Source organism: Anser anser (assembly GCF_964211835.1).
Source record: "Anser anser genome assembly, chromosome: 4".
Taxonomy (NCBI): domain Eukaryota; kingdom Metazoa; phylum Chordata; class Aves; order Anseriformes; family Anatidae; genus Anser; species Anser anser.
Window position 1 is genome coordinate 43829071 of NC_139724.1, and position 18510 is coordinate 43847580.

At 39.2% G+C, this 18510-nt stretch overlaps 1 protein-coding gene across 1 annotated transcript in view; it reads left to right on the forward strand.

The window, feature by feature from the left end:
* Nucleotides 1–18510, forward strand: part of ANKRD50 (ankyrin repeat domain containing 50) — a 42020-nt gene that overhangs the window by 18705 nt on the left and 4805 nt on the right. Inside the window, exons 3-4 of the mRNA XM_083835899.1 lie at nt 5796–6025; nt 14380–17927. Of these exons, the coding sequence (XP_083692025.1) occupies nt 5796–6025; nt 14380–17924 (3775 nt within the window). The 3' untranslated portion in view covers nt 17925–17927. The remainder of the gene's footprint in view (nt 1–5795; nt 6026–14379; nt 17928–18510) is intronic.

Below are 18510 nucleotides of genomic sequence, written 5' to 3' on the forward strand. Positions count from 1 at the left end.
TCCTCCTATGCAGTTTGGAAAACAAAAGAGAGAAAAATTCAGCTCCTGGCTTATGTATGCATTTGCTGAAGTCTCTAACAATGTTTAACAGCTTTATCCTCACCGGCTTCATTCTTTTAAATGCAAATTACCAGCCATGGGACACAGTTTTAACAGTTTACAGTCTGCTAGCCGACCACTGGATTATAATATACAAATGGGCTCGTGAGACAGTTGGGAGCAAGCTGGGGTGTTGCAGTCACTTGTGGAAATTTTGTAAGTACAGATGATAAAATCTGGAATTCTGCAATATGTCTTCTATTCTTAAAGTGAATTTTAAATTTTAAAGCATTTATGTTTATTCCATAAGCAGTGGAACTCATAAAAGCCCCATTGCCTGCAGCTTTTTGCCCTTAGATATCCTTAGGTACCTTGCGGTGGTTTGGGCTCCCCCTGCAGTGTCTGTATAATGTAATTCCTTTCAGGTGTGCCCTGGGGAAGATGGAGCTTCTGCTACACCTAATTCAGAGCCGGCAGAGACAGCATCGGGTTCCTGCTTACTGTGCTTGGGATTCCAGCTGGGCTGCTGCATATGATTTTTATCAAAACAATTTCTTATGTTGCTGACAAAAATTACTGCAAAGAAAACTTAATTGGCTTACTTACAGTTTCATTGATGATGTACTTCATTTCCTCTATTTTCTGATACAACATAAATGGAAATGAGCATCTTAAAAATTGCATAGCAAACTGCTGTGATATATCATGTTGGTGTAAGTCACCCATAAGGAGAAAGATCACTTGCTTTTTGTAAAGATTGAGACTAGTGAGAAAAAATGTCTGCTTTATTATACACTTAGGTATTATTAAACTTCTTATGTATATACATTTATATAAATGTATCCATCCAGTATATATATAGGCATCTTTTGCAATTGTTTTAATCTTTGGTAATTCTTTAGATCAAACGTACAAGTCAGTAAGGTTTAACAAATTCTGCAAGGCACTCTTATCACAGCAAGGACAGCACTGTGTGCTGCCTTTCAAGTGAGGTGAATGTTTTATGAGGTTCTGTTGGCAAGTTTTTGCCCACTGAACAATAAATTCAGACAAAATTCAGTACAACTTTGCTGATACCAGTTAATCAGCTCCATCTTTGCCAAACCTATTTTTTCAATGTATTATGGCGTGTTTCTTTTTTTTTTCCAGTGGATATTTGCAATCCTCAAGGAAGTGTTTTTCTGAAGTTGGCAGATACTTCCCGGTACTCTGTGGGATCACCTACTGGGAGTATGGTTTCTTGTGACTCACAGTAGATGCAAGTGATGTGGCATTAGTATCAGCTTAACTGTAAATACCACAAAGAGACTGTCTCACTGGCAATGTCTGCTGCTTTCCTTTTTGAAATACCAGCAGTCTTCGAAGAGAGTATGTAGAGATCTCCGCAGCAAGGGTGCTGGTGCTCTCAAGTAGAAGAATGTCAATTTAATGAAATATTAAAACTCGTAACAGAATGGAGGAGACAGATTTGCTGAAGGAGAATATAATAGCAGCCTTGCCAGACAGACATCAGTAGGCATCACTGCAGAGCGTTTAGCAGCATTTGGAAATATCACTATGGGAAGAACTGCTTTCCTTGTCTTGGGCTCGTGTCCTGTAGCTGCATTTTTTTGTTTGTTTGTTTTGTTTTGTTTTTTTGCCAGCACCATGCTGCACTGTTGCCATTTGCACCGCTTCAGAGGCTCACCGCAGGCTTAACAAAAGTAACAGCAAAGCTTGGAACAGGGCAGTAGGCTTCACTCTGTAACACAGGTGAAGATGCTAGGGTTTTGGTCTGCCTACACAATATCAGTTTCACGGTGCAAAATGGTGCAAACCACCTTGCTAGAGGGCAATGTGCATCCCCAGTCATTAGTCTGCATGAAGCTGGCTCCCTAACTATAGCTTTTTTTTTCTTTGAATATGTGCAAGATAAGTATGTTGCCTGTTTTTTAAAAGCCTTCTTCAAAAAGAAAAAAGCTTGTAGATGTTACATATTATACCCATTATACGTTATGTATATCACATGTACTTCTCTGATGGTTTGTCATGGTGTCAGTGGCTGTAACTAAAATACAAGTGCTCAGCTATAAAGTGTGGGCAAGGAAGTGTCTCAAAAGGCAACTTTTAAAGAAATGTCATATTGATGTGGAAAAATAAATGTAAGAACAGTAGTAGTAGTTAAACAGAATGTCCAAATTCGTTTGTATCGTTACGAAATTTGAGATATTTTGTCTTTTGGTAAAAGTAGCAAACACTCAGACAAAAGTAGCAAAAACTCAGACAAATACTTGATCTTTGTTCTTCCTAGCTTGCTCCTTCTGGTTTGCCCAGGAGATGAGTTTTGTACAATTGCTCTGTGTGTCTGCCAGTAGTGAATACTGGCAGCTGGCTAGAGAAAAAGGGACCCTTCTGGGGTCTTGAGGGATAAGCTCTGTTCGTGCTGTAACAGATGCGTCCCCACTTACATTCTTTGATAACTCTGACTTTCCGATACACCAGAGTCATTCAGATGCAGGGCACATTCATAAGAAATGAAGCTTTATCATTCCTTCTGCTTCTAGGACTGCTCATTCATCATTGTTACATTAACATGCCATTGTTACATGGCATATTTCCTTTTTTGTTTTTTAACAAGTATGTGCATTCCACTGGGACTCTCTTTTCAGTCTTTGTGGACACCGCCGCTATCCTGCTACTTTGTTCTGCTGTGGCTCAGCATTTTTGTGGATCCAGGCTAAAAATCTGTAGGATAATCATATGCAGCACTTCAGCCTTGCTGTTATATATTCCTTCCATATGTGGAAAATCAAATTTGCGTGGGTTCGGTCAATTCGGTAGCAGTCCTGAAGAATTCTGTGGGACGGCTCATTGTTCTGAGAACTTGGTTTGCTCGAGAGCACAGAAAATGTCTCATCTCTGCATAAATAGGTCATTATCTTACGTTGCCATTAAGATGAATCCCGTCATTTAAGATACCTAATTATGCTGTTTTCTCTAAAACTTTTGTATTTTTACAGAGTGATGCATTTTAGTGTTTTAAATCCAGATTTTTATTTCAGAAATACTCTGTAGCAAGGAGTTGCCATGTAATGAGAACCATTTTAATACCTGTGTTGGATGTAAAAGTTCTAAAGATAAGGCTGTTGTTATCCTTTCAGAAGGTAAAGGAAATCAGCTTCTCATCTTTTGAGTGGCACTGTGCAAATCAAGCAATCTGTAGATGAATCACCATTCACGGAAGTCCTTTAATTAATTCTGTGTTGATGGATGTAATTTTCATATGCAAGCAAGATACTGCAGGGAAGAGGGGATTACTAAGTCACATTATGGTAAACATGACAGGACTTCTGGCTTCAGAGACTTACCATCTCTGAAGAATTTCCCTGTTATGTTATTTGGCATCTACCCTGAACCCAGAGATACAAGAAGTCTAGACAGAACAGAAGTTTATCAAATGGCTCCTAAGGGCACTTTCACAGAACGCCTTATCAACGTCTTTTCAATGCCATGCTTCTAATAAATAGCTTCTTAAACTTCGAAAATAGCTGTAAGCCAGTTGAAGGCATCATGCCTCATTTTATGTATGCATATATACATACATTTTTCCTAGTGGAAGTGAAGTTTCAGAACCTGCAGCCACTGTTTGCTGCAGTCTGGGAGAGATCTGAGAGGATGTGGTATAGTGCTTGCACTATTTTTATTACATTACTCCTTAGACATTTGCTCTTATTTGGAGGCAGGATGAACTTTTTGATTTGACCTGCTGCAGCCAACTGCTGCATACTGTAGGAATCCAGCAGAATAAATTAGTTTTTCTTGGTATTCCCACCAGGTAAGTACTAACACAAGAACATCATCAGATGCTCCCAAGGTATTTTGTAGGCATTTGGGGAGGGTCACTCAAATTTTAGGTGAGATTTTATTTCAAGATACCATTACCATTTTATCACATCTCAAAGTAACATTTGTTCTTGAAAACTAATTTCATGCAGAGACCGATGTGAGAGGAATATTGGTTTTGATAGAAAGAGAAACGTAGCAGAGAAAATGCCTTGACGTTAATAGCTGAGGGGGCAAGGCGGCATTCTGCTGGGGGAAGTGCTGGAAAATGTGGTCATTTCAACTACCTCCTTTCATTGTGGGGTTGGCGTCGCTTTAGAAAGCAATTTTAACCTTACGGCTACTTTAATTCCTGCCCCGTAAGTTGGTAGCTGCTTAAGTTCCCGTCTTGGTGAGCAGTGATTTTAGTTGTACTGCAGGCATCTTCTGGATAGTGGCTGGCTTTGGGGGTACCAGAGAACCTGAAGTACCTGAAGTACCAAAGAACCTGAAGTAGGTTTGTGAATCTGGAAAAATGGGAGGCCAATGTTAGGGATTTAAATCCATTCAATGCTGAAAACTTTCAGAATGCTTTCAGTATTTTTACTTCCTTTTTATACCTTTGGGAACATTTCATCCAGCTGGAATCAACCACATAGCTGGCTCTGCTCGATCCCGCTGTTACTATCGGGGATGCATCACTGCGTTTGCCTTTTGTCTTTTTCTCGGTCAGAAAACCAGAAAATAATATTCTATTAGCAGTGCTTACAAATCATTTCTGATTCTGGATGTGTTTTTCCATTAACAGGCAAGATTTGCCTGTGTTCTAATTTGCATGCTTGGTAGGTAATAATTAATGTGTTGGCCAAAGTATTCTGAAGATAAATGTGTTCAGTAAAACAAATGAAAGAAGATTATTATGGCCTTGAGTAAAACAAAAAGTACTTACGATGTGGATGCCATCTGGACACATGCAGATAATAAGTCTGCAAAAGAGTGGAAACAGTCACATATATTTTTTTTTTTCATTCCTCATTTCATTTTTGAGTCTTTTTACTGTCAAATCAAACTTTATTTGTTAAATGTATTTAAAGATAATTTAGTCAGTGGGAATTAAGAGCCTAAATGGAGCATCCCCCAAAATAGTAGTGCAGCATGGAAATACTAGATAGGCACGTGACAGTTACGTGTAAGTGCAGTTATATATATTTTAAGGAGTACCATTAAAGATTGCAACAATACATGTAAATATGAGACCAGAACTCTGGTTATTAGCTGTGGAGATGCATTAGTACAAATGCTGGTGTCCTGAGAATGCAGATAATCCTTTTTTGGTAATGGGAACATGGCAATTTCAATAGAAATAAAAAGTAATACCTCACCAGCCTCAGTTTGGTACTAAATTAATTTACATTTCGTTTGTTAAGTTATGGTACTACAAGTGCAGAAATTCTGTTCTTTGTAAAACTTGTTCATTCAGACATGGACTCTGAGTTTTGATGTTTCAGATGTCTTTTATTTAGGGTTTTATTTCATGGCCAGCTATCATTCACTGTTAGCTTCCGATAAGCAATAATAGCAGGTTTGACACAGACAACAGTAATGAACTTCTTAAATTTTAGGCCAAGTAGTTTCTGTCTTACTAAAACAAAATTTTTCGAAGTATTCTATTGGGCTCTGAACCATATTACATTGTTTAAAGTATTGTTATAAAATGTAAGTTAATTAAAATGTAATATTGCCTAAGCAAGAATTACATCACAGACTGTTCAAGCTATCTTTAGTTACTTCAGTCTAACTCAATATTTTCTGTGGTAACCATGTAGAAAATTGCCTAGATTATTTAAAAATAGCTTTGCCTTTTAGGTTGATCATAGCTTTAATTTAATGATTATGTGACAGTTAATAAATACATTATTAAATCTAAGACTGTTTTTGTTTCACGTTCCTTCCAGGTGCATTCTGCTTCCTCTTTTGGGAATGAAGCCCCCTCAGCAGAGCCTCTTCCTGCTTGTAGACTCAGTTGACGAGGGCTGCAACGTTTCCGAGGGTGAACAGACTTCTACAAGCTTATCTGGGACGATAGCGGAGCTGTTGGCTGGCCACTTTGAGTTCTTCCCTCCTTGGTTGCTCCTTCTATGTTCTGCCCGCAAGCAGAGCAAAGCTGTTACAAAAATGTTTACAGGTGAGTGCAGACCCCAGCAAGCACTGGAACAAGGATCTAGTATCCTCAAGACCCTTGGTGTCGGTTGAAAACACTAATGCGTGCTTAATTCTAAAAAGCAGCAGTGGCAAAAATGGTAATCCTAAAAACCTCACATTCCAGTTTACTGAGACCTACAGAAAGCTTAAATCATCAGAGTAGTTCAGAGGTAAATTATGTCCACAATACAACTGTTGGTGGCTTTGAGTTTTCTTCTTGCTTTGCTAGTTCTAAAAAGCTTTGAAACAGTGTAGGTGATGTGTAAGTACATAAGTATTTCGGCTGTATACGCCCATTCCTCACAACCTCAAAAGATTTTTTCATCTCCCATTAAAAACTTTCCCCTTATTTTCAGAAAGCAGTGAATAACCTTTGAAGGTGGAACTTGAGAGGGTAACACTGTCGATGTGGATTCTTAGAGTATACTTTTGGCAAAGACTGCGTGGTAAAGAATTCTTTACAACTTCTTCATCCAGGCTTTACTGTGTCATGAAAACATTTCTTCACTATAATGACATTGTTACTGGACGTTCTCTGAAATTCAATAAAGGGCAATATCTAGACTGGATTCCAGGCCTATGTATAAAGCCTGTGTGTGTTAAGGCAACAATTAGGACAAAAATGTGATTATAGAACATAGACCCATAGGCTTGCTCCTTTCTACCGTGGCAAAAGGTCAATGTGATAATTGCATTCTGGAATGGAGTCCTGTATTAATCAGCAGCAGACACGAACACTGGTATTTGGGAGTATGTGAGAACTAAGGGAAATTTTGGGGTAGCTTCATAGGGCTCCTTTGGAAGTTCATATGGGAATAGTTTCGTCAGAGCTTGGCTGATTAGATACGTTGTCACTGCCAAAAAACAGACAAAACTTTCTTCAGAGCAGCTTTATTTCCTTTCCATTGAATCATATAATGTTTCAGGCTGGTCCTAAAAAATTGCTGTTGTCTTCTAAGTATGTTTCCAGATGGAATTCTTGACAGAAAAAATCAGCAGAACTAATGGGTATGCCTTTAAAATAAATTTAACTTGAATGAGTTAATTTCTCATTTCCACAGCGAATGATTTGATGAATAGTGTAAAGGGAGTTGGCTCTTGGTATTATAATGTTATCTTCACTGTGCAAAAAGGTGCAGAAAAGAAAGAATGAATCCCAAAGTAATTGGACACAAATTGAGATTAAATTTTAGGGTCCATTTGTAAGAAATGGTGGTGGTTTTTTTTCCAAAATGAGAGCAAACTGTGACATCGCATCTAGCAGTACACTTCTGGGTGATTTTCTTGTTTACAGCCAATACTCAAGTTTGTGAAAGATGTAGCAAGGACATGAGGAGCATACTTGAAGCTTCTGTTAATTTCATATATATACACATATATATTGCAACTTTGTGTTGCAAAATTTGAGATAATGTTGATTTTCTGGTTTTAGCCTGCAAAGGATAGGTTGTTGTTAACACTTCTTCTGGGGCAAACTCTTCTTTTCTTTTGTGGTATTTGAATGTTTACTTTTAGCTGAGCTTTCTTTTTTTTTAAAGTTAGTTAATTGACAGGCAGGCAGAATTTAAGATTTACAGTGAGCATTTTTTGTACTTGTGACAGAAGAAAGGGTGTGCACAGTAATGTGCACTGTACTCTGGGACACCATTACACTGAATTTCTTGTGCTTCCAGTTTCTCAGTAAATGGTTGCAAGTATAACGATAATGTAGTCACTGGTCATTTTTTTCAGATGTTTCTTCCATTTGGCACAAAAAATCAGTTTCGCTCTAACTTAGTAAGATAGATTGGAATCCTTTTAGCATTATTTTAGGAAAACGAGTCCCATCTGTTGGTTTTTCTGCTAAAAATGTTATAGTAAGGTATGGAATATATACTAGCTAGTATTAATTTGATAAGTCAGTTTGTATCAGGTTTCAGTTATAATTTTGAAGTGTGAAATCTTCCTCCACAAAAGTGCTGAAATGAGAGCTAAGGCTGTATGTCAGCATGTGGTATAAATGACTGGGAGCAGGGCTGCTGCAGTTGCTTGGTCCCGACGATGTTCTTTTTTGGGTGTTGAACACAGGCGAGAGCTCTGCAAGCATCTCTCCTGCCAAAAATAGTCATGACATGGAAGAAAGAGTCCAGCCTTTCCTCATCCACTGTCATCTTGCCACTGCTAGAAAGGAGGGGAGTTTATTCTAGTCCTCATTCCTTCCCTTTTGCTGGTAACTTATTTATGCAGGTTGAATAGCTGTGCCTGCCTCTGCTGCAGCCCCGTGTTCGTGGCCCCTGTGTGTTCGGAGTTTCTGTAGTAGCACAGTGTGCTACAGATTTTTCCCCTTACTCCAGATTCTCAGCTTTCATTAATTAAAACAAAAAGAAAATAGTTTTTGCCTCTTGTGGCTGCAAAGACAACCTCAAAAATATGAACCAAATGTAAATTGATGCCTGCATGAGTCTGCGGTCACCCTCCACAGTGAGCAAAAGCCAGCCAACTGAGTAAAAAAGAAGGGGAACAGATAACACGTGTCATCCTTCCTTCTCTTCTATGTACGCTGTCACCAACTGCCACATCATGCCTGCCAGACTTCTGCCCCAAATTTAGCTATTTTCCTTCTAGTGTCCATAGTTATCCACATAATCTCCCACGTAGTCATTTGCTATCATTTGGCAACAAGTGTGGACTGTCAAGCAGCTGCAGTAAACACAGACTTTTCAATCTTTTTATTACAGTTTTTTAGAAAACTTTATTTCCTTTTCTTCCCTGATTTCTTTCCTTTATTTTCTAAATAACTCAAAAAACGTCTGCCCTGAAAGCGGCACAGACCATACAATGTGTTTTTATATGTTTCAGCTAACTAGATAATTAAACCGTTTCCCCTAAAAAGAGGATAAATATCAAAAGCAAAGCAGCTATTCTTGCAAAACTGATTTCCTTTTTAAAAGAATTTAGGCATTTTAAATTCCAACAATTTTATTTAGAGAAGTTTGAGTAAAAAGCGGATATTTCCTCATTTAACAGCATAAAGGTAAACAGGCAGAACTGCATATGTACAAATGCTCTATTCATTGGTCTAAAGAGGCTTTTTAACAGGCATGTACTTCTTTGTTTTATCTTTAAAGAAGATATTATCTGTGGCATCCGGCTTGATTGTACCCTTCAATTAAACACTGACATTCTTGATCAAACGAATTCCTCGTGCACGAGGCACCAGCCTGGTACAACCCATGCAGATGGCACATCTCACAGAGTCATATTTACCATGAAGATAACGTTACATACTGGAAACTGCAATAAAAAGGCTGAAAAATGGACATGAAAGGGTTCACTCTAGCATCGGAGGCAGCTTACTCTCAACTTATCTATAGGCAAAAGTGGACCTTTTGGCTTTTCTCACTCTTGTATTTGTCTATCATGCAGCTTCAGACATACAGATATTAAGAACTGATATTTATCCAGACTTGCTCTGGATTGGAAATCTTGGGAGCACAGGTCTTTGGTATTTTTGCAATTTGCTAGTTCTGGTCTGGATAGATGTGGAGGGTTGTTCTTGTAGCATTTCCTAAGATTAAAAACTGAGCAAAAATGTGAAAACTAAAGGAAAATGTAATAAAAATCACAAACCAGCTTTTCTGCACCCAGAAGATTCATACTGTTTGGTTATTGAAGCCGCTTGGGTAGCTGTAGTGCTGAATCCCCAAATCAAATCACTTGCCTGGTTTGGAACGAAACCTTTCCTTCTCAGCTGCCGAGAGTATAAATGGCATGAGACCATTTCAGGAGAGATTGCTTTAAAAAAAAAAATAGAGAAAACCTACATTGTCCCTTAATTTTTCATTACAGGCTAGAATTTATTTAGGCAGTTTTGTGTTACATTAAAGTCTTTATAGGAGATGGATTTTGACAATAAAAGATAATTTATATAGATTTTTAAATGTTTATGTAGTTGTAAAATTTACTCCTATATTATTACTACAGCTGTGAAAAAGTTATTTGCAGTTTTGTTTTGAAAAAAATCATTCAGGAGACTTGGGAAATAAGGGTGGTTTTCTTTTCCATTAGGAGGTAGACATGACTTTATTATTTGCTGTTTCCTCTTTTCTCACTCTTCTGATCACCACTTCAAAATTGGATGCTAGGGAATTTCTTCTTTCTTAATAAAAAGTTGTATGTGCATTTTCAGCTTTTTAGCTTTGTAATTAAAGAAGGAAGACTAAATTACATCTTTAGGAAGACCTGTAAATCTAACAAAATAAAATTCTGTGCATTGACATGGACCAGTGACAGCAGCAGAATTCAGCCTCAAGACTCTTCCAATATCCCTTAGCACCTGTGGTGGATGCGATGCAATTCATAACACATAGTTTTTAATGCATTTGCAGTGTACTAAGTATGCTGCTGCAGTTTTCAGGTGCATTTTCTCTGCTGGATACGTTGTTCTTTTAGAACAGATGTACATAAATAGCCAGAGAAATACCAAACTTAATATATGCTTAGATCAGCAGTGTAAATTATTAATGCCTAAGTGTTGCCATGGTTTTAATCATTTAGATTATTTCAAAGCTAACAGTTTAATTAAATGAAATATATTAGAGTGTATTTAAAACTTTAAAGCAATAAAATATATTTTGTTAAAGATATGAAAATTGAAGGTTATTTTTAAGTATTTAGTGGAACCTGCTAGTTAATAGCTTATTTTTATTATTAAATTTGAAAATGTTGATATACTGTAAAAGTATTTATATAGCCAAGATACTTTTTTTTTCTTTGAATGACCCCAGGCCTTGCCAAGAAATACATTTGGAACTGATTTGTTTACAGAACTGCCAGGAATTTAATAAATCAGGAAAATCCATATTGGAGCTCCCATTGGGTTGAAAGTGATGTGTTGTAAGAAAAATGTTAGCAATGCAAAAAGCAGGGTCGTGGGACTGCAAGTTCTGTCTGCTGCGCTCCTGTTTTGCTGAGCTTAAGTAGTTCATGGGAATGCATCTGAAACAAAATGAACTTTCTCCTAGTGTTTTGATGCTTCTTGTCCGTGAAAGTGACTTATTGTGTCTGGTAGGGTGGAAAAGCAAGTTTGCAGGATCTTTGTTTGGAAATGTAAAATGAGCTCATTTAGATAGATGCTTAGGCAAAAAAAACACGGCTTTGTTTTACTCCTTCAAGCTAACAACAAGAATTTCGTTTTTTGTTGTTGTTGTTGATTTTTAATATTTTCTATCTGTAAAACTTTCCTTGGAGTATTTATTGTAGCATGGCATGGTGCAATGGTTAAATATAAGAGCCTATTTCTGTTCAAAAGTCTGTTACAATGGAAGTTTATTAATCCCAGCCCTTAAAGAATGTTTTGTCCCTAGGACGTGTGAAGACACGTATGGCTGTAGTGTGCTCGTTGTATCTTGTCTTCAGATACGATATATAAGATTTCCTTAAGAAAGAACATTTGAAAAACTTGGAGCATATGTGGGATTGAGGTTTTGGGGTGTGTTTATTTTTTGGATCATGTCCAAAATGGTTTTGTTGACTTCCCTACCCCTTTCGAGTAGCAAAATGGAAATCGGTATTCCAAGACGTTTCAAGGTAAGGAATAGTTTTGTGCTTTTGAAGCACACATATGGGGTCTGAGATGCTTGAGCAGTTACCACTCTGCAACTTTTCATGCGAAGGCTGAGAGTCAAGGGAGGTGAAGAGCGGTCATAAGTCAACACAGAGCATTAGCTGAAGTCTTGCTGTTGTTCTTGCTGTTGAAGATTGCTGTTGTTTGGGTCTGTCACGGGTTTTGTTGCTGGGGTGAGGTGAAATCAACCACCGTAAAACTTGAAGAAGCACTGGAGTTATTTAAAAATAAAAGTAACTTAGATATGGAGATGTAGGTGAGAAGGAAAGATGCGGGCATGGAATTGATGTGAGAGCTGGGGGTGTCGTGACGAGAGTCACCTATTACTAGACACACTGAGAAGGAGTTTGCAGAGCTTTGTTCCTATTTTCATTCAGCCAAGTGACAGATACAGATCTGACTCGCAGAAGGGTTTACTTCACTCTTAACAGAGGAGTTTAAAGAACTACAAGGTAATTGTGGTGGTTGCTTTTTGCTCTGAACTGAGCAAAATAGAGCTGCTGCCTGCACACATGAGACGAGACAACCAAAGCAACACTTGTGTGATGACAGCTCTGTGCACATATGACTGTGAATGCATGCACCAAGCAATCCTTCATTTTTAACTCCACTGTTTTTGCTTTTCTGTCTTCTGAAAGCTCGCAGAAGCAGCCTTTCCTTGAAAGGAAAGCTTGGAATCAGCAGAATGGGAGGGCACCAGCTGTCCTTACTCAGCAATGTTTCTTACTTGGCTTCTGTGCATGAATTATGGGCTTTACAAAGATACATACAGAATATTTTAACCAAATGAACAGTAAATCAGTGAATTATGCCATTCTGCAGGTCAAGTTAGGACATTACTTGAAGTTGAGGTAACAAATTGTGATGGGTAAAGATGGTTCTTTTTTTTTTTTTTGGAGAGACATTAAAAAATGTCTCTAGAATAGAGAGAGATCCTCCCAGATCTTATTTTCTGCCTCCTTGCCTTTGCATTCAAAAATCTGCAAGTCTATAATGTCATTGGTGTGGTCTTAGCATGTGCAAAATTATCCTGTCCAATGGTTTTATTTTGAGAAGAAGCATACTTTTGTATTCTATCGATTTAGCCCTCTTAGATTTGTCATGCTACCATAATTAATATATTTTTGCTTCTTTTACTATTTTAGTAACATCACTGTAATTGGCATCTTGGTTCTAGGCTGTTGTGTTTGTACAGTGCTTGGGAAGACTTAACTCTTAAATAGTTAACAGAAGGAGCTCGACATAATGTTCAGAACCTCTGCTGAAGACATTCAGGGACAAGAAACAAAGCTCAATTATTGGAACAAGTTCACAGAGTGAGCAATTTGATCCACAGAATATTTTAATCCAATAAAAACATAGAGTTGAAAATGACCTTCTTCAGAGTGTCACTTCCAATTACTTGTTCTGTGGAGTTAGGACCGAGATTGCATTGGATGGGTTGCTCGATGGCTGCTTTTCCTTCAATATAATTTGGGGGTTAGTAACTGCTTTGGTTTGCAAAGCAAAGCTTTTTTTGACGAGATGAGCTGACTCTAAAGGAAATGTGTGCAAGCTGCTACATAGGAGGATGAGATTAAAGCCTGTCCCTGGAGAAGTGAGGAATAATTTCGGCCTAAAATACAATTTTAACCTCGGTAGTTCAGGGCACTGTGTCTGTGTCTTCTGCAGTTTTCCTGTAGCTTTCAGAAAAGTAGCATTCAGACAACATAATGTTTTGTTAAACAAAGAAGGTAGGTATTCGTCAAACACACTGTTTGGTGCTATTAAAACCAGTGTTTTAAACAAGATAGCCGTGTATTCCATGGAACTAAAATGCCATTCACATATTCCATTCCGCCTTGTTCTTTAGGGCTTTCGGCTACTGGAATTGCCCTGGAGACTGTTCGTCACCTGTTTGTATGAGCAGGGTTCTTTACTTTGTCAGAGGGTGTGGGGTTGTACGTGTATGCATGTAGGGAGGAGATGTACACACTATGCACATATGAAATTTCCCTTTTTCCTCTCAAGAGTAAATAGTTTGGAAAAACAATGGGATCCTATGACTATCAGAAAGCCTGTTTCCTTATGCAGTGATTCAGCTACCAAAGAACTGGGGTGTTTATCTAAAACTCAGTCCTTATTTGAAAAAATACACAGTAATCAGTGCACAGAAATGTAAAGGTGTTTAAGCTGTTCTTGAATATCTCTCTCTTTTACATCATAAAGGCTTTTAAAAGAAACAAAGGTGATCATGTTAAAGTGATTTATGTTCATTTCAAGAATATGCACCAGGTGTAAATAATATCTTATGTAATTATATTAATATAATGGTTGTCTTAATCTAAATAGCTGAAAATTATTTGGAATTCCACTGTTAACCACATTGGAGAAAGTATTATCCCTTTAATAAAATAATAATACTTAATAATCTCACTTCAGTTGCAGTTCTGTTTTTCATTTATTTTTCTTTTTGCTTAGGTGTTTAGTATTGTCCAAGGCAGACACACAATGTCTGATTCAAAGTCACTTTTAAAATGTTCCTCTTTAGTAACACGTATTTCTGCTTATAGTAGATCATGATTAAAAATAAGTGTTTTCTGCTATTAATAATGATTTATATTCAGTATGTTTGCATACAAAACACATTGTGGTGGGTGTGCCCTACCCCAAAATGTCTTTTTGCTTTTTTTAAAAAAGACTTAAGTGAAACTAGATCAAAAATAAATAATAACTTTCTTCTCTTTCAATAGGTTTTAGAAAAATAAGTCTGGATGATCTACGAAAGGCGTACATTGTGAAAGATGTGCAACAGTATATTTTACATCGTTTAGATCAGGAAGAAGCACTGAGACAACATCTCACAAAAGAAACTGCAGAAATGCTGAATCAGCTCCACATCAAAAGCAGTGGTTGCTTTTTGTATCTGGAACGTGTCCTAGATGGAGTTGTGGAGAATTTTATTATGTTACGAGAGATCCGTGATATTCCGGGAACGTTAAATGGCCTATACCTTTGGCTCTGTCAGAGACTTTTTGTGAGAAAACAGTTTGCAAAAGTCCAGCCTATTCTTAATGTGATTCTTGCAGCCTGCAGGCCGTTAACCACAACAGAATTGTATCATGCAGTGTGGACGAAAAATATGACGTTGACTATGGAAGATTTTCAGCGCAAATTGGATGTCCTGTCAAAAGTCCTCATTGATGGACTTGGAAATACAAAAATCTTGTTTCATTACAGCTTTGCGGAATGGTTGCTGGATGTAAAGCACTGTACACAGAAATACTTGTGCAATGCAGCAGAAGGACACAGAATGCTGGCGATGAGTTACACCTGCCGGGCAAAGGATTTAACGCCCTTAGAAGCTCAAGAATTTGCCTTGCATCTAATTAACTCAAATTTACAGTTAGAGACTTCAGAGCTGGCTTTGTGGATGATATGGAATGGCACGCCTGTCAAAGACTCCCTGTCGACCCTCATTCCGAAAGAACAAGAAGTGTTACAGCTCCTGGTGAAAGCTGGCGCTCACGTCAACAGCGAAGACGACCGCACGTCTTGCATCGTGCGGCAGGCTCTGGAAAGAGAAGACTCCATTCGCACCTTGTTAGACAATGGGGCGTCGGTCAACCAGTGCGACTCGAACGGGAGGACGCTCCTAGCCAACGCAGCGTACAGCGGCAACCTCGATGTCGTTAACTTGCTGGTTTCGAGGGGAGCGGATTTAGAGATAGAAGACACTCACGGGCAAACAGCACTTACCCTCGCTGCGCGGCAGGGGCATACCAAGGTGGTGAATTGCTTGATCGGATGCGGGGCTAACGTTAATCACACTGATCACGACGGCTGGACAGCACTGCGGTCTGCGGCGTGGGGTGGGCACACCGAGGTGGTTTCTGCGCTCCTTTATGCCGGAGTCAAAGTGGACTGTGCGGATGCCGATAGCCGAACAGCGCTGAGAGCAGCAGCCTGGGGAGGGCACGAAGATATCGTGCTGAACCTGCTCCAGCATGGTGCTGAAGTTAATAAAGCCGATAACGAGGGCAGAACAGCTTTGATTGCGGCTGCGTACATGGGGCATAAAGAGATTGTGGAGCACCTGCTGGACCATGGTGCAGAGGTGAACCACGAGGATGTGGACGGAAGAACTGCACTGTCGGTCGCTGCGCTTTGTGTACCGGCTAGCAAGGGGCATGCTTCGGTGGTTAGTCTTCTGATTGACCGGGGTGCTGAAGTCGACCACTGCGATAAAGACGGCATGACTCCGCTGCTGGTAGCTGCTTATGAAGGACACGTAGACGTTGTTGATCTACTTCTGGAAGGAGGAGCAGATGTTGATCACACGGATAACAATGGTCGTACGCCCCTTCTGGCAGCAGCCTCCATGGGCCACGCTTCAGTTGTAAATACTCTTTTATTTTGGGGTGCGGCTGTTGATAGCATAGATAGTGAAGGGAGAACAGTTCTGAGCATAGCCTCTGCACAAGGCAATGTTGAAGTAGTACGGACTCTGCTGGACAGGGGGCTAGATGAAAATCATAGAGATGATGCAGGCTGGACACCTTTGCATATGGCAGCTTTTGAAGGTCACAGGTTGATATGTGAAGCTCTTATAGAACAAGGTGCTAGAACAAACGAAATTGATAATGATGGACGTATACCTTTCATATTAGCTGCACAAGAAGGTCACTATGATTGTGTGCAGATATTACTAGAAAACAAATCCAACATTGATCAGAGAGGCTATGATGGGAGAAATGCGCTCCGGGTTGCTGCTTTAGAAGGTCACAGAGATATAGTTGAACTACTACTCAGCCACGGAGCAGATGTAAACTACAAAGATGCTGATGGCCGGCCAACGCTTTATATTTTAGCATTAGAAAACCAACTCACGATGGCTGAGTATTTTTTAGAAAATGGTGCAAACGTAGAGGCGAGTGATGCTGAAGGAAGAACAGCACTCCATGTTTCCTGCTGGCAGGGCCATTTGGAGATGGTACAGGTGCTGATAACATACCATGCCGATGTGAATGCTGCAGATAACGAGAAGAGGTCTGCTTTGCAGTCTGCTGCATGGCAAGGTCATGTGAAGGTAGTGCAGCTTCTAATTGAGCATGGAGCTCTGGTCGATCATACGTGTAACCAAGGTGCTACTGGACTCTGCATTGCAGCCCAAGAAGGGCACATTGATGTTGTCCAAATATTACTTGAGCATGGTGCTGATCCAAATCACGCCGACCAGTTTGGCCGCACTGCTATGCGTGTCGCAGCTAAAAATGGACATTCTCAGATTATTAAATTACTGGAAAAATATGGTGCATCTACTCTGAATGGCTGTACCCCGTCTCCAGTCCACACAATGGAGCAAAAACCCTTACAGTCGGTCTCTTCTAAAATGCAGTCATTAACAATGAAGTCAAATAGTTCAGGGAGTACCGGTGGAGATATGCAACCTAGTATGCGTGGCTTATCTAATGGGCCTGCTCATGCATTCAGCTCTCCTTCAGAGTCGCCTGATTCTACAGTTGACCGTCAGAAGTCGTCTTTGTCAAATAATTCCCTGAAAAGTTCCAAAAATTCTTCTCTCCGTACCACATCATCGACCGCAACTGCTCAGACTGTGCCCATCGATAGTTTCCACAGCCTCTCCTTTACTGAACAAATCCAGCAGCATTCCCTGCCACGCAGCAGAAGTAGGCAGTCTATTGTTTCTCCTTCTTCCACAACTCATTCCCTAAGTCAAAATCACAATTCACCAAGTAGTGAATTTGAATGGAGCCAAGTGAAACCTAGTTTGAAATCAACTAAAGCTAACAAAGGGGGGAGAACGGACAATTCCAGCAAGTCTGGGTCAGCTGGAAAAAAAATAAAACAAAGTGGTTCCTCCCAACCAAAAGTGTTAGAGTATGAAATGACTCAGTTTGATAAACGAGTACCTATTGCCAAATCTGGGACGAGTGTGCCGCTCAAGTCAATGCCGACAGAATCACAGTGCAAAATTTTGGTCCCACCAGCTCAGCAAGAAATTGGTCGATCTCAGCAGCAGTTCCTAATTCACCAACAGAGTGGGGAGCAGAAGAAGAGAAACGGAATTATGACAAATCCCAATTATCATCTTCAAAGCAATCAGGTTTTTCTTGGTAGGGTTTCTGTCCCACGAACAGTGCAGGATAGAGGGCACCAGGAGGTACTGGAAGGCTACCCTCCCGCAGAGACAGAACTCAGCCTTAAGCAAGCCTTAAAACTCCAGATTGAAGGTAGTGACCCAAGCTTCAACTACAAGAAAGAAACACCGTTATAAAAGGTAATCTATCCAGTCACGAAGGAGCAAAATGCACGCATTTCATCATGTGTGTTTTAAGTAAGCTAAAAATACATTTCGTTGTAGTTTACCATTGTAATTGTCTTAATGAAAACCATGACAAGTATTTGATTGGTTGTAATTTAAAAGCATCAGCCTTGGAAGAATTGTTTCATCAACATATTTTCTGTTGAATTTGAAGTGCTCAAATCTTGCTCCTCTGTCTTTAGTACATTACTGAATTAAATGCTAAGTTTCATGTAGCTTTGATCTGGAATTTTCTTCACCAGTATAAGAATAGCTGGGAATTTTATTATGTGGTATTTTCAGATACACTCATTATTTCATGCAGTTCCCCCTATATTGAGTAATTAATCGTATTTACAAAGATGCTTTTTAGGAAGCTTGTGAAGATTCTTGCAAGTTACAGGCAACAAATTTACTTCTATGAATTTAGATTCTGAATGGGAAAACTCGAGTTTTTCTACAAATGTGAAAGTTTAGAAGCTACCCTAAAGCTTTAATTTTATATTTCTGTTATTGTGAAATAATATTCTACAAAGAGAGAACATTCCTCATAGCAAGA